Source organism: Rhinoderma darwinii, chromosome 2 (assembly GCF_050947455.1).
Source record: "Rhinoderma darwinii isolate aRhiDar2 chromosome 2, aRhiDar2.hap1, whole genome shotgun sequence".
Taxonomy (NCBI): Eukaryota; Metazoa; Chordata; class Amphibia; order Anura; family Rhinodermatidae; genus Rhinoderma; species Rhinoderma darwinii.
The window spans coordinates 219,301,318-219,314,786 of record NC_134688.1 but is presented as its reverse complement, the minus strand read 5'-3'; the positions used below and the strand labels follow the sequence as shown (position 1 = coordinate 219,314,786).

Genomic DNA, 13,469 nt, shown 5'->3' with positions numbered 1-13,469 from the left:
GTCAGGATTCTGAATAAACATCACGTCCAGGCTGGTAGTGATGTATATTCATTATCAGGACACTACAGTCATGTTAGTGTTTGTGTATGTAGCTGCACATAGTGATATAACTATATCGCTAGTGCAGTGTAAATGAATGGAGAGAAGTGCATGACGCTGATTGGTCAGCGTCATACACTCCTCTGTACAACGCCCACTTGGTCTAAAGTAAAACACGCCCACTTGGGCATTAAGAAACTCATTAGCATAAAGCTAAAAATCGCTCATAAAGTGGTTTAAAATAGATCGTTCTTCGAAATAAAAAGCATTACTGTCACCTACATTACAGCGCCGATCTCCTTATATAGGAGATAGGTCACTTATAATGTGGTGACAGAGCCTCTTTAATATCTATCTAATCCATATATCATCTATCTAAATTGTATGTATGTATGTATGTATGTATGTATATATATATATATATATATATATATATATATATATATATATATATTTATTTATTTTTTAAATTCCAGGAGCAAAAAACTAAATAAGTAATTTCATCAATGATGCAAATTCTAACAGTTTATTTACAACCACCAAAATGAACCCATAGTGTAGATAAATGTTATGTTATAACGTCTGTGTATACATACCTATTAATTTTATGGCTAGGAAAACTAATACTGTTTTTAATAAATAAAGTGAAGTTTTCGGCCTGCAACAATAACGGAGGGCTATAAAAGAAAAGAAAAAAAGATTGCTATAAATTGTAATATCAATCAAGTATATGAGTTTATATTGCAGTGGCATCAGTTAAAAAGGACCTATGATGTCTTTAGGAAATAATTGTTTTCTCCATAAAAACGAACAATTGTGGAGCAAAGGTTCTTAGAACTATATGTTGTGCCATTTCTCTGTTACTCCTAGGAATATATAAATAAATTGACAACTGGGTGTTAGCACTTGGAGGGGTTGTCCCTACACAGACTGACAATGTCCAATCAGTGTGACAGAGTGAGGGAGGATTTACACGAACGTGTCGCACGGACCTATGTTAGCCTATGGGGCCGTGCAGACAGTCCATGATTTTCACACAGCGTGTGTCCGCTGCGTGAAATGCATGACATGTCCTATATTTCTGCGCTGTTCAAGCACCACGCACCCATTGAAGTCAATGGGTGCTTGAAAATCACGCGCACCACACGGAAGAACTTCCGTGGGACGCGCGTCATTCGCGCAACAGCAGTAAGAAGTATGATTGAAAACAGAAGTGTCATGCAAACATACAAACATAGAAACAGTGTCATAATGATGGCGGCTGCGTGAAAATCACGCAGCCGCGCATCATATGGTGATGACACACGGAGCTGTTAAGTGCCTGTTGCGCGTGCAAAACGCTGTATTTTTTGCGCGCGCAAAACGCACACGCTCGTGTGAATTCGGCCTGAGACTGTGTAGTGACACACCCCTTTGACAAGGGAGATGGTAATAACCAGTTGACAATTTTATCATAAATTTCCAGGAGGAATAACAGAGAAACGGCACAACGCACAACGAGTTCTAAGAAAATATGTTCCAGAATTGTTATTTCATAAGGAATACAAGTATTTTCTAAAATAGGTATGTCAGGAGAGTTGGCAGTTCCTGACATTAGAAACAGGAACAAACACCCTTTGGAAAAAAAACATAGCTGTACTTCAGAAACAAATGATATGTTAGTAGAATGAATTCCATTCTGACAACTGTCAATAAAGGCATATAATAATGATAATAGCAGTGAATAATACTAGCAGTGAATATTCATGGGTACCTCAAAAATGTAACTTTTGAATTATATAACATTAAATTAAAGAACAAAAACCAGTCAAATGGAACCTGTCAGCAGTTTTGATTCTGCTAAACTGCTGACAAATTGAAATAGGGGAGGGGGAGGGCATTTTAAACGTATCTTTACTCAGCATAACTGAGAAACCAATGTTTAATTCCCCTGGCACGGCAGTCGCAAGTGCCACTCTCTGCTCTAGCGGCCAATCAGAAGACCGCTAAAGCTGTAACTTAAAGCAGAGGGCGGGGCTTGCATCGCGCAGTGCAGGAGAACTTGCACATCAACTCCCGCCTCAGGGGCACTTGTGTTTGGCTTTCCAGGCAATTTAAACACAATTTTTTGGTCATGCAACTCGCATGGCTGAGAAAAAAGGCACGTTCTAAATGCTCTCCCCCTCCCCTATATCGACCTGTCAATTGTTTTGAGACCTCAAAACTGCGGACAGGTTCCCTTTAAATTTAGTGTATTTCTAAGAACTTTTTCCACCAATGCCCTGTTATATTATTAGATCACTCTCTAGCATATTGGGAGCAATTCTGAGAAAAATAGCATATTAAGGTATGTTAGTGATTTGCTGAAATTGGAAAGAACATACTTAGGAACAACATAGTCATTTTCCACAGGACACCAAGCATAGACTTCACAAGATTTTGTTTCATTGTCGACAGATGAGCAATTTCCAGTAAGGATACCTGAAATTAATACAATGAAAATGTGATATGGGCAACAAGACAATAATTTATCTTGCACTGTCTATGGCTATGCTATTATGATCACAAATTGTGTGTTGTCACCATTACTCTGACTTTAAAATAAAACTTTACTTAAATTAGGAGCATATACAATACTGTACCAAAGAGACCACTAGTTTCCAGCTAAAATTATAAATAATTATTCATTTATATCAAGTTCATTTTCAATATTTCAATGTTAGAAAAAAAGCTAGAAAGCTATGTTGTAGGCATAAGCCTCTAACATGAAATACAATATCAACTCATTCACACAAGCATCTACCTAAAACACCTTTATTTTATATAATATGGCTAAAGGAAATATTTTGAGGAAATTAGAAATAAATAATAAATGAATAATTTAATTTGTTTGGGATTACTTGTATTATAAGAAGCAGAAAATGTACTCTTCATCGAAGACTGAACTTTTGAGGTGGACAAATATTCCTGCATATTTCTTTGGTAAAAATTATAGTAAGTTTCCCAAAAAATAAAGGAAACTGTAATGAAGGCAAAAGATAGATAAAAAATTGAAAAAAAATTATATTTAGGGCTTGTTCACACGTAGCGGAATTGCTGCACTTTTTCCGTCCGGAATTGCGGATGGAAAAAACGCAGCAGAATATAGTAGCAGCAAAGTGGATGAGCTTGAACAAATCTCATCCACACGCTGCGTAAACACTGAGCTGAAAAAACACTCAGAAATTGACTCATGTCAATTGTATTTGCGTAATCGCTGCATATTTGCTGCGGGTTTTCCCCATTGAATTCAATTGGGAGGTAAAACCCACAACAAATAGCAGTTGTGGCTTTTTTTGCAGCAAGTTCGTAGCGATTCCGCCGTAAAAAACGCAACTCTGATCCAATGTGACCGATGCAGCCAATCACAGGCTGTAGCGGCGGTCACATGGGATGAAACGTCATCCCAAGTGGCCGGCCTGGATGACATCAGAGGGCCGACCTCCTGGGATGACGCTTCATCCCAAGTGACCGCCGCTGCAGCCAATCACAGGCTGCAGAAGCCGCCTGGAATGAAACGTCATCCCAGGAGGCTCGCCTGCTAAAAGGACGGTTAGTGCAACAGTTTTCCGCAGCGGACATTCTGGGCGAAAAACTGAACCACAGCAGTTTTTCACCCAGAATGCCCTGCGGCGCACAAGGTGGATACGCTGTGTGCTTTTACGCGGCTTATCTGCCCCGTGCGAACGTGGCCTTAAACAAGGGTGCAAGTACCATAGAGGCAGCTTAAATGACTGCTATGGTACCCTTGGAGAGGGGGGACCTAGTCCTGGTTGGACCAATCCCTTGAGCTGCATTGTTAAGAAACAAAGGGGTGGGAAATTACCTGACGAATCATGGAAAGGGCAGGAAGGGGAAGCTTTTTTGTATTTTACCTGATACTCGAAATTGAGTAAAGCTGGCCATATAGTAATCGGCCGCATTGTGGCCAATCAGTTGTCCGTGGGATCGTTCGTTCAAACAATCCCACCTGCTACATAAAAGACAAAACTGGTCAATAAGGAATTTAGTTTATAAAAAACGTACTCCCTGGAACTTGCACACAACGGAAAATCATCGGTTGAATTCAGCCGGTAATACCATACACAAGTAGTTTCAGCCGAAATGTTCTAAGCTGGTCGACGACATTTTCAGCAGACTTTCATCGCAAATGATCATTTGATCAATACTACATTACTATAATACTACATTACTATAATACTGCATTACTATAACAATACTGCATAACTATAACAATACTACATTACTATAATACTACATTACTATAATAATACTACATTACTATAACAACACTACATAACTATAATACTACTACATTACTATATTAATACTACATTACTACAATATTACATTACTATAACAATACTGCATAACTATAACAATACTACATTACTATAATAATACTACATTACTATAACAACACTACATAACTATAATACTACTACATTACTATATTAATACTACATTACTACAATATTACATTACTATAACAATACTGCATAACTATAACAATACTACATTACAATAATAATACTAAATTACTATAATAATACTACATTACTATAATACTACATTACTATAACAATACTACATTACTATAATATTACTACATTACTATAAAAATACTACATTACTATAATACTACATTACTATAACAATACTACATTACTATAACAATACCACATTACTATAAAATTAGTACATTACTATAACAATACTACATTACTATAATACTATATTACTATAACAATTCTACAATATCATAACAATACTACCTTACTGTAACAATACTACATTATGATAACAATACACATTACTATAAAAATAATACTACATTACTATAACAATACTACATTACTATAATAATAATAATAATGCTACGGGTTAAACTTACCGGAAGTTGGCGCGTTTACTCCATGTGTTTATTTTAACAATCCAGTTTTCCAGGTTAAATGCAGTGTGGCTGCGCAGTTGGCAGCGTTTCACAGACACAAGAATGTCAATATTGGGCAGCCCCTTTTTAGATAATGCCACACACACACTCTATAGATAGTACCACATCCTCCCTATAGGACTGTCCTGGGATTCCTCTGCTGTAGATAGTGCCACACACACCACCCTGTTGACAGCACTACACACTCCCTCCATGTAGATAGCTCCATTGGGGCTCCCTCCTCCACCGGAATCCCCGGCCAGAGCATTGCGGACGCTCTGGCTAGGAATTATTTTGCTGGAGGAACCCTGTCATCACTGTCCATATATGGACAGTGACATCAGGAGCTACCTTTAGGAGCGGAATGTCTGGCCAGAATCTCCAGCATTGCTCTGGCCGGGGATTCCCGTCGAGGAGGGAGCCGCAATAGAGCTACATACATGGAGAGGATGTGTAGTGCTGTCAACAGGGTGGGTGTGTGGGGAGCTATCCACAGCAGAGGAATCCCAGGCCAGTGTGTCGGCAGCGCTCTGGCTGGGGATTCCGGTCCTGGAGGCAGCCTCAATGGAGCTATCTACAGGAAGGGCGGGGTGTTGTGCTGTCAAAAGTGGTGTGTGCGTGGTGCTATCTATAGTGGGGTTGCACTACAGGGGACTGTCGGGCCACTGCCCACTCACTACCAATTCGTCGACAGCATGGAAAAGGGTCGTCATGAAGGAGCGCCAGATTGGGGGTTGATTGGTTGTCAAAGGAGGCCGCCTCCTCTTTCTAATGGCTTAGATGCCGTGGTCGCTATTGATCGCGGCAACTTAATGGTTAAAAGCCCAGGATCAGAGCACACTCTGTTCCTGGCCGTTAGTGCAGTGTGGCACCCACATCGTATGGAGTTCCATACTCTTACCCCTGCACCAGGACGTGCAGTTTTGTCCAGTTGCACATACGTACCTGCCAACCATCCCAGATTCAGTGGGACAGGTCTGGATTCCGGGCAGTGTCCCACTCTCGAGGCACCGGTGGTAAGTCCCGGTATCAACTGTATACAGTTGAATCCAATGCTGAAGCAAGGAACGGTCAGCTCCCTGCTTCAGCATTGAACTATGAAGACCCCTGCCAGATCAATGCAAGCTCTATGACCAGGGTCTCCTGTCTTGGGAAAGCCCTTGATGTCACTGTCCATATATGGACAGTGCCGTAAGTGGCTCCTCCAGGAGCGGAATTCCTGGCCAAGGCGTTGCTGACACTCTGCCTAGGAATTCTGGCATCTTAATGCCCCTTACATCACTGTCCATATATGGACAGTGATGTCAGGGGCTCCTCCTGGAGCGGAATCCCTGGCCAGAACATTGCCGAAGCTCTGGCTGGGGATTCAGCTCCTAGAGGGAACCCCAGACATAACTGTCCATATATGGACAGTGACATTAGGGGCTCCCTGCAGGAGCGGAATCCCTCGGGCCAGAGTCTTGCCGATGCGCTGGCCAAGGATTCCTGAATGAGCCCCTGATGTCACTATCCATATATGGTCAGTGACGTCAGGGGCTGGTCATAAAGCGGAATCCCTGGCTGGCGCTGTGGCCGGAGATTCCGCTCATAGAGGGAGCCCCAATGGCGCTATCTACAGGGGGGTAGCGCAATCTACAGGGAGTGGTGCTATCCAAGGGGTGTGTGACACTATCTATATGGGCACTGTTGCACTATATGAGCACTATCTACAGGGGATACTGTGGCACTATCTACATGGCCACTGTGGCACTATCTATGTGTGCACTAGGACTTTATATGTGGGCACTGTAGCACTATCTACAGTAGGCACTGTGTCACTATCTACAGTGGGCACTGTGTCACTATCTACAGTGGGCACTATGGCACTATCTACAGGGGCATTGCGACACTATGGGGCATTATGCTGTATGGGCCAGCTATGGGGGCATTATACTGTATGGGGACATCTGTGTGGGCTTTATACTGTATGGGTGCATCTATGGGGGCATTATACTGTGTGGGGGCAGCTATTTGTATTATACTGTGTGGGAGGCACTGTGGAGTATTATACTGTGTGGGGGCAGCTATAGTGGCATTATACTGTTTGGGGGTACTATGGGGCATTAAACTGTGGGGAGGCTCTATGGAAGCATGATACTGTGTGGGTGTGCATGGGCGGGGTTTAAAGGAAAAACGTTGTCCCTCTTTGCGGTACTTGAAAGTTGGGTGGTATGCAGGTGCGTGAAGGGGTTAAAGCCTAGCTTCTTTTGCAAAATTGCTATAACCTTATAACGATGAAATACAGTGCAACCTGCTGCTGTGCATTTATTCCTCAGAACTTCCTTTCTGCATGTCCTGAAGTCTTCTTTTCCCCAGCTGTCAATGACTTCCTGTATCAGAGACCACATTGTCTATATATGTAATAGACACATTATTAACCCTCATTTATCTAAACTGTCTAACAGAAAAACTGGCCTCGTTGGCCATAGCAACCTGGTTCTGATATCAGAATATTTTGTTTCTACAAATTTCATTTACAGACATGTTGACTTTTTTAAATATTATTATATTATTATTGTCATCTAAATGGAGGTTTTAGAATTCACATATCGGAGGTAAAAATTGTAGTGTTGGTGATATTATTGTTTGTGACCTGGGTATACAGCTATATATTTATAGAAAAAAGATGTGGTTATTGAAAACCATACCTAAACATACCCAAATTTGCAATATAATATAGCACGGTGCCATTCCTGATAAAGAATATTGAAAAAGAAAAAGAAAAAAATGATCCAGGAATATAACTAGGCACTCTTGGGTTGGATAAAATTTAACAAAATATTTTATTCATAAATCCAGATAGTACCGGCTCTGAAGAAATCCTGTACTGGATGAAACGCGTCAGCTGTCTCAATTAGACAGGGCGGGTAGTGACGTCTACACTTTGCCCTGTGAATTCCTGTCCAGTGTTGGAAATACCACGTGGAAGGAGACATACGATTGAAATTTTAAACTTACCTGGCTGCCAGCGTGTGATCCTGCATTGCCGGGCCCGTGTCTCTCTGACTGCAGTGGCGAATGCCCGTGGAGACCGAGGAGAAAAATCCTCAACTGATATGATGATGGAGATTTGGAGGCGTAAATGAAATGTATGGCCATACAGGTGAATTTTGCCTTTTGTGAAGATCTTGACCTTCCATCTATTGGACCGACTGCTTTCATGCAAGGATTCCTGGCATTCGCTGGCTGTTCAAGGTAAAAACCTCTAAGGCTTAAGTCTAAGGGCTACATATTGACCCTAAAGGTCAGTGAAAAGACCATCTATCACTATAAGATCTATATGTTACATATCTGACCTTAAACAGGTCTGTGAAAGGACTCTCTATCATTATAAGTTTTATAAAAATCAGGATCCGCCTAGGAGGGAAAAAGATATGTTGTAAACTATATCCCCTTAACATATGGGACTGTCTTCCTATTTTGAGATCTATACTTCTTATAAAAAGAATGTCTTCGAAATTTCATTACTAATCACTCTACATAGGAACTCTGGCCACTTCGTGACAAAAACAGCATATATGGTCAAAAATCGCAAGTGTGAACATAACCCAGCGTTTTTGCTTTGAAAATTGTTATCTTTTCAAATTTGTTCTGTGCATATATGATGTTTATATACATACTCATGAGGTGACAGTATAGAAGCATAGAGGTGTTATTATATGTCTCTTTTCCTGGCCAGGAGAAAAATGTTTTAAATTATTGTTGTATAAACTTATACTGCCGGTACTATCTGGATTTATGAATAAAATATTTTGTTAAATTTTATCCAACCCAAGAGTGCCTAGTTATATTCCTGGATCATTTTTTTCTTTTTCTTTTTCAATACAGCTATATATTGTTAAATGTATTTAATTTTAGTATAATAAATGATATGTAGGTAAGTAGAAGAAAAATATTGTTGTTGTTTTTTCTTCTTTTTTATAAATGTTATAGCTATTTCGTTTTATGTTTAAAAACTTTCCTGGGGTGGCCATATTGGTGACACTCCCTTCCTGTACTTTCTGTGTAGTCACTACAACAGGGTGTGTGCTTTATGGCAGCTAAAATTAATGGCAGTCAATTGACAGAAAAATCTCATAGATTATTGAAGTCTCCAGGAAGTCATGGAGCCTCAATAGACCACGGGGAGATGCCTACAGAGCCTTATCAATGTGAGTAGTGTTATCATCCTGCCATCTCCAGCCTATTATGCGAGCTCTAATTGTCAGTGTACAAACTGTAATATTTCAAGATGTTTTTATATGTTGACCAAAAATAAGTTTAGAATTAATTTCCGATTTTATTTATATGCAATTTTATGATTATACACCATTTTACGCAGATAAAATGACACTCATTTGTAGCTCTTTAAATCTCTTAAATCTGAACTTGTTATAAAACAATTTTCACTTCCACTGTCATTCACTGTTCCTACCATTTAAAGAAATGCGGCAAACACTACGCCAAAGCTTCATGTATAAGTACAGGCTAAAGGGGGAAATTGGGCAATCTATGTTGTTTCTAAGATATGAAATCCAAAAAATAAAGAATATAGTACTTTAATGTCAAACTTATTTTTAAGAGTTATTATATATAAGGATTCACAGGCACTCTCAAGTCATTATTTTGGCTGCCTCTTTTGCATAAAGAACCTTGGTGGCTCTCTTTGACCATCTGTAATTGGTATCGGGCAGTGTGCCAAGAGGGAGACCCATTTTAAGGCCAGTAAGTAATTTTTTTTTCTATTTAAAAGGAACCTGTCACCAGCATTTCACCTATTAAACCAGCAATACCTGGTGGAAGTGGGTGAAAAATCATTTTTATGTAACTTATAATTATCTTCTAAGTTGGCTCTGTACCTATAGTATTCAGTTTTTTAGTAATCCCGTGATGTATGCTAATGAGCATAAAATAGTCAAATCTTCGTTTGAAAAGAGTCACATCTTCATTCCTCAAGCTTTTCCGAGTAAATCCCACCTTCTTACTTTTGATTGACAGCTCCTTGCCTCCCCCCAGCACACATGAAATCCTGCACTTACGCATCGATGTCCTGTGCTGGTGCGTGCGCACAACGGGACACAAAGCGGCGCATGTAAAGTACCATAAAAGGCGCAAAATGTTTGCATACCGTTATTTACGGTCGGAGGAGGAGTTTAAAAGAGGGGATAACGGTAATGAACTTTTGACAGCAGCAGCCTTTCAGGAGTGAGTAGAGTTCAATAGGTGAAATGCTGGTGACAGGTTCCCTTTAAAGATAAATTTTCACCTACCCATTCATGTGCAGCGAAGTGCAGCATGTAATGGGCAGGGCTGCACAAACCCTGGGGCACTTTACATTTTTTTCCTATCTTTCTCTGTTATTTAGATATTGGTGCCATTATATTTAGTGCCTGATATTTAAATAACCCCCTGAACTGTCAATGGGGCGTGTAATTGGCAAGGGGGCATGTAACATAGCTGTGACACTGTTCAATCAGCTACGGACAGTGTCACAGAAAGAGCTGAAGGGAGGAGAGCGTTTGTGCGCGCAGCTCGGAGCTGTGCGTGCATTGGCGCGCACGATCTAATTAACTCTTCAGGTCTCGGGAGACAAGACTGTGTGATCTCTCGCGAGAGATTACACAGTCTTGTCATTCTTGTCTGCCAAGAGCTGAAGAGGGAGTGAGAGCGTGCGCGTGCACGTACACACATGCTCTCCTCTCTCCAGCTCTTGCTGTGGCACGGTCCATAGCTGATTGGACTGTGTCACAGCCATGTTACACGCCCCCTTGCCAATTACACGCCTTATTGACAGTTCAGGGGGTTATTTAAATATAAATGTGACAAATATAACTGCACCGATATCTAAATAACAGAGGAGGATAGGGAAAAAAAACTAAGCGCCCCGGGGTTTGTGCAGCCCTGCCCATTACATGCTGCATGTATGAGTAGCAGAGGCAAATTTAAATTTCACATTGTTTGCCCCATGAATACATCAGCAGAATGATGTCTAGATTATTTTGGTGATATACTAATAAGAGGTTAAAGATTTGAATTAGCATTAGTGTAAAAGAACCACCACCAAATTGTATCTGGTTTGAGGTTACCTGATGTACTCAGTGATGGACCACTGTTCTCTCCTTCTATAAGTGATGTTTGCAAAAAGATAAGAAAAAGCAAAAACAACATTTACCACATTAATAAAACATGTTTTACTTACATTTATTTTTGCTAGTCTCATATTTTCATTGTATTGCAAATATCAGCAACTAAGTGTAGTATGTGTAATATTAACAAATCGACACCGTGTTCCAAATTATTATGCACATTGGATTTAAGTGTCATAAATATTTAATTATTAGTTTTTCAATTAAACTCATGGATGGTATTGTGTCTTAGGGTATGTGCACACGTAGTGACCAAAAACGTCTGAAAATCCAGAGCTGTTTTCAAGGGAAAACAGACCCTGCTTTTCAGACGTTTTTTGACCAACTCGCATTTTTCGCGGCGTTTTTCGCTCCGTTTTCGCGGCGTTTTTTACGTCCGTTTTTGGAGCTGTTTTCATTGGAGTCTATGAGAAAACAGCTCCAAAAACGTCCAAAGAAGTGTCCTGCACTTCTTTTGACGAGGCTGTATTTTTACGAGTCGTCGTTTGACAGCTGTCAAACGACGACGCGTAAATAACAGGTCGTCTGCACAGTACGTCGGCAAACCCATTCAAATGAATGGGCAGATGTTTGCCGACGTATTGTAGCCCTATTTTCAGACGTAAAACGAGGCATAATACGCCTCGTTTACGTCTGAAAATAGGTTGTGTGAACCCAGCCTGAGGGTTCTTTGGATCATTGTAATCAATCTCAGACACCTGTGATAATTAGTTTGCCAGGTGTGCGCAATCAAAGAAAAACTACTTAAGAAGGACGTTCCACATTATTAAGCAGGCCACAGGTTTCAAGCAATATGGGAAAGAAAAAGGATCTCTCTGCTGCCGAAAATCGGGAAATAGTGCAATACCTTGGACAAGGTATGAAAACATTGGATATTTCAAGAAAACTTAAGCGTAATCATCGTACTGTGAAAAGATTTGTGGCTGATTCAGAGCACAGACGTGTTCGTTCAGATAAAGGCATAATGAGGAAGGTTTCTGCCAGACAAATTAATAGGATTAGGAGAGCAGCTGCTAAAATGCCATTGCAAAGCAGCAAACAGGTATTTTAAGCCGCTGGTGCCTCTGGAGTTCTGCGAACCTCAAGGTGTAGGATCCTCCAGAGGTTTGCAAGTGTGCATAAAGCTTTTATTTGGCCACCCCTAAACAATGCTCACAAGCAGAAACGGTTGCAGTGGGCTCAGAAATACATGAAGACTAATTTTCAAACCGTGTTGTTTACTGATGAGTGCCGTGCAATCCTGGATGGTCCAGATGGATGGAGTAGTGGATGGTTGGTGAATGGCCACTATGTACCAACAAGGCTGCGACGTCAGCAAGGAGGTGGCGGAGTCATGTTTTGGGCTGCAATCATGGAGAGAGAGCTGGTAGGCCCCTTTAGGGTCCCTGACGGTGTGAAAATAACCTCTGCAAAGTACGTAGAGTTTATGACTGACCACTTTCTTCCGTGGTACAAAAAGAAGAAACGTGCCTTCCGGAGCAAAATTATCTTCATGCATGACAATGCACCATCTCATGCTGCAAAGAATACCTCTGTGTCATTGGCTGCTATGGGCATAAAAGGAGAGAAACTCATGGTGTGGCCCCCATGTTCCCCTGACCTCAACCCTATTGAGAACCTTTGGAGCATCCTCAAGCAAAATATCTATGAGGGTGGGAAGCCGTTGACATCAAAACAGAAGCTTTGGGAGGCTATTCTGACATCCTGCAAAGATATTCAAGCAGAAACTGTCCAAACACTCACAAATTCAATGGATGCAAGAATTGTGAAGGTGATATCAAAGAAGGAATCCTATGTTAACTTGTAACTTGGCCTGCTAAGTTTTTTTTGATTGAAAGATCTTTTGATTTCTGTAAATATGACCTCCTGATGCTGCAAATTCAACAAATTACCATTTTAGTTCTCTTTACAATCTTTAAAATGTTTTGATCTCTGTTGTGCATAATAATTTGATCATTATCATGTTATCATTAGGAGATTTGTTCAATAAAGTTCACATTATACTCCAACGGTTGATGGCTTGAAGATTATACTGACTGTCATTTGCATCGGCTATTGAGGAAAATCAGCGAAAAATAACATTTGCATAATAATTTGGAACGCGGTGTATATATTTATATATTTACATACATATTTGATGTTATAAGCAGATTATAAAAACAGGGTATTAGCCGGGGATGGAGCAGAATTGAGGATGAAATTAGGGATGGAAAAATTACCAAAGGATTAAATGGTGAAGTCAATATGAATGTGTAGGTATTTTTTTTAATGTCACATTTTTTCACTTTGAAGCTTTGCAGTATTTGTACACTGGT

The 13,469-nt window shown here is 40.3% G+C and overlaps 1 protein-coding gene across 3 annotated transcripts in view; it reads right to left on the bottom strand.

The window, feature by feature from the left end:
* P2RX1 (purinergic receptor P2X 1) overlaps window positions 1-13,469 on the bottom strand; it is an 82,123-nt gene that overhangs the window by 30,016 nt on the left and 38,638 nt on the right. Inside the window, exons 5-7 of one of the 3 annotated variants that reach the window (XM_075850374.1) lie at window positions 11,095-11,130; window positions 2,403-2,499; window positions 636-716 (exon numbers count right to left, since the gene is read on the bottom strand). In XM_075850374.1, the coding sequence (XP_075706489.1) occupies window positions 636-716; window positions 2,403-2,499; window positions 11,095-11,130 (214 nt within the window). The remainder of the gene's footprint in view (window positions 1-635; window positions 717-2,402; window positions 2,500-11,094; window positions 11,131-13,469) is intronic. The other 2 variants (XM_075850375.1, XM_075850376.1) reach the window with 2 other exon arrangements.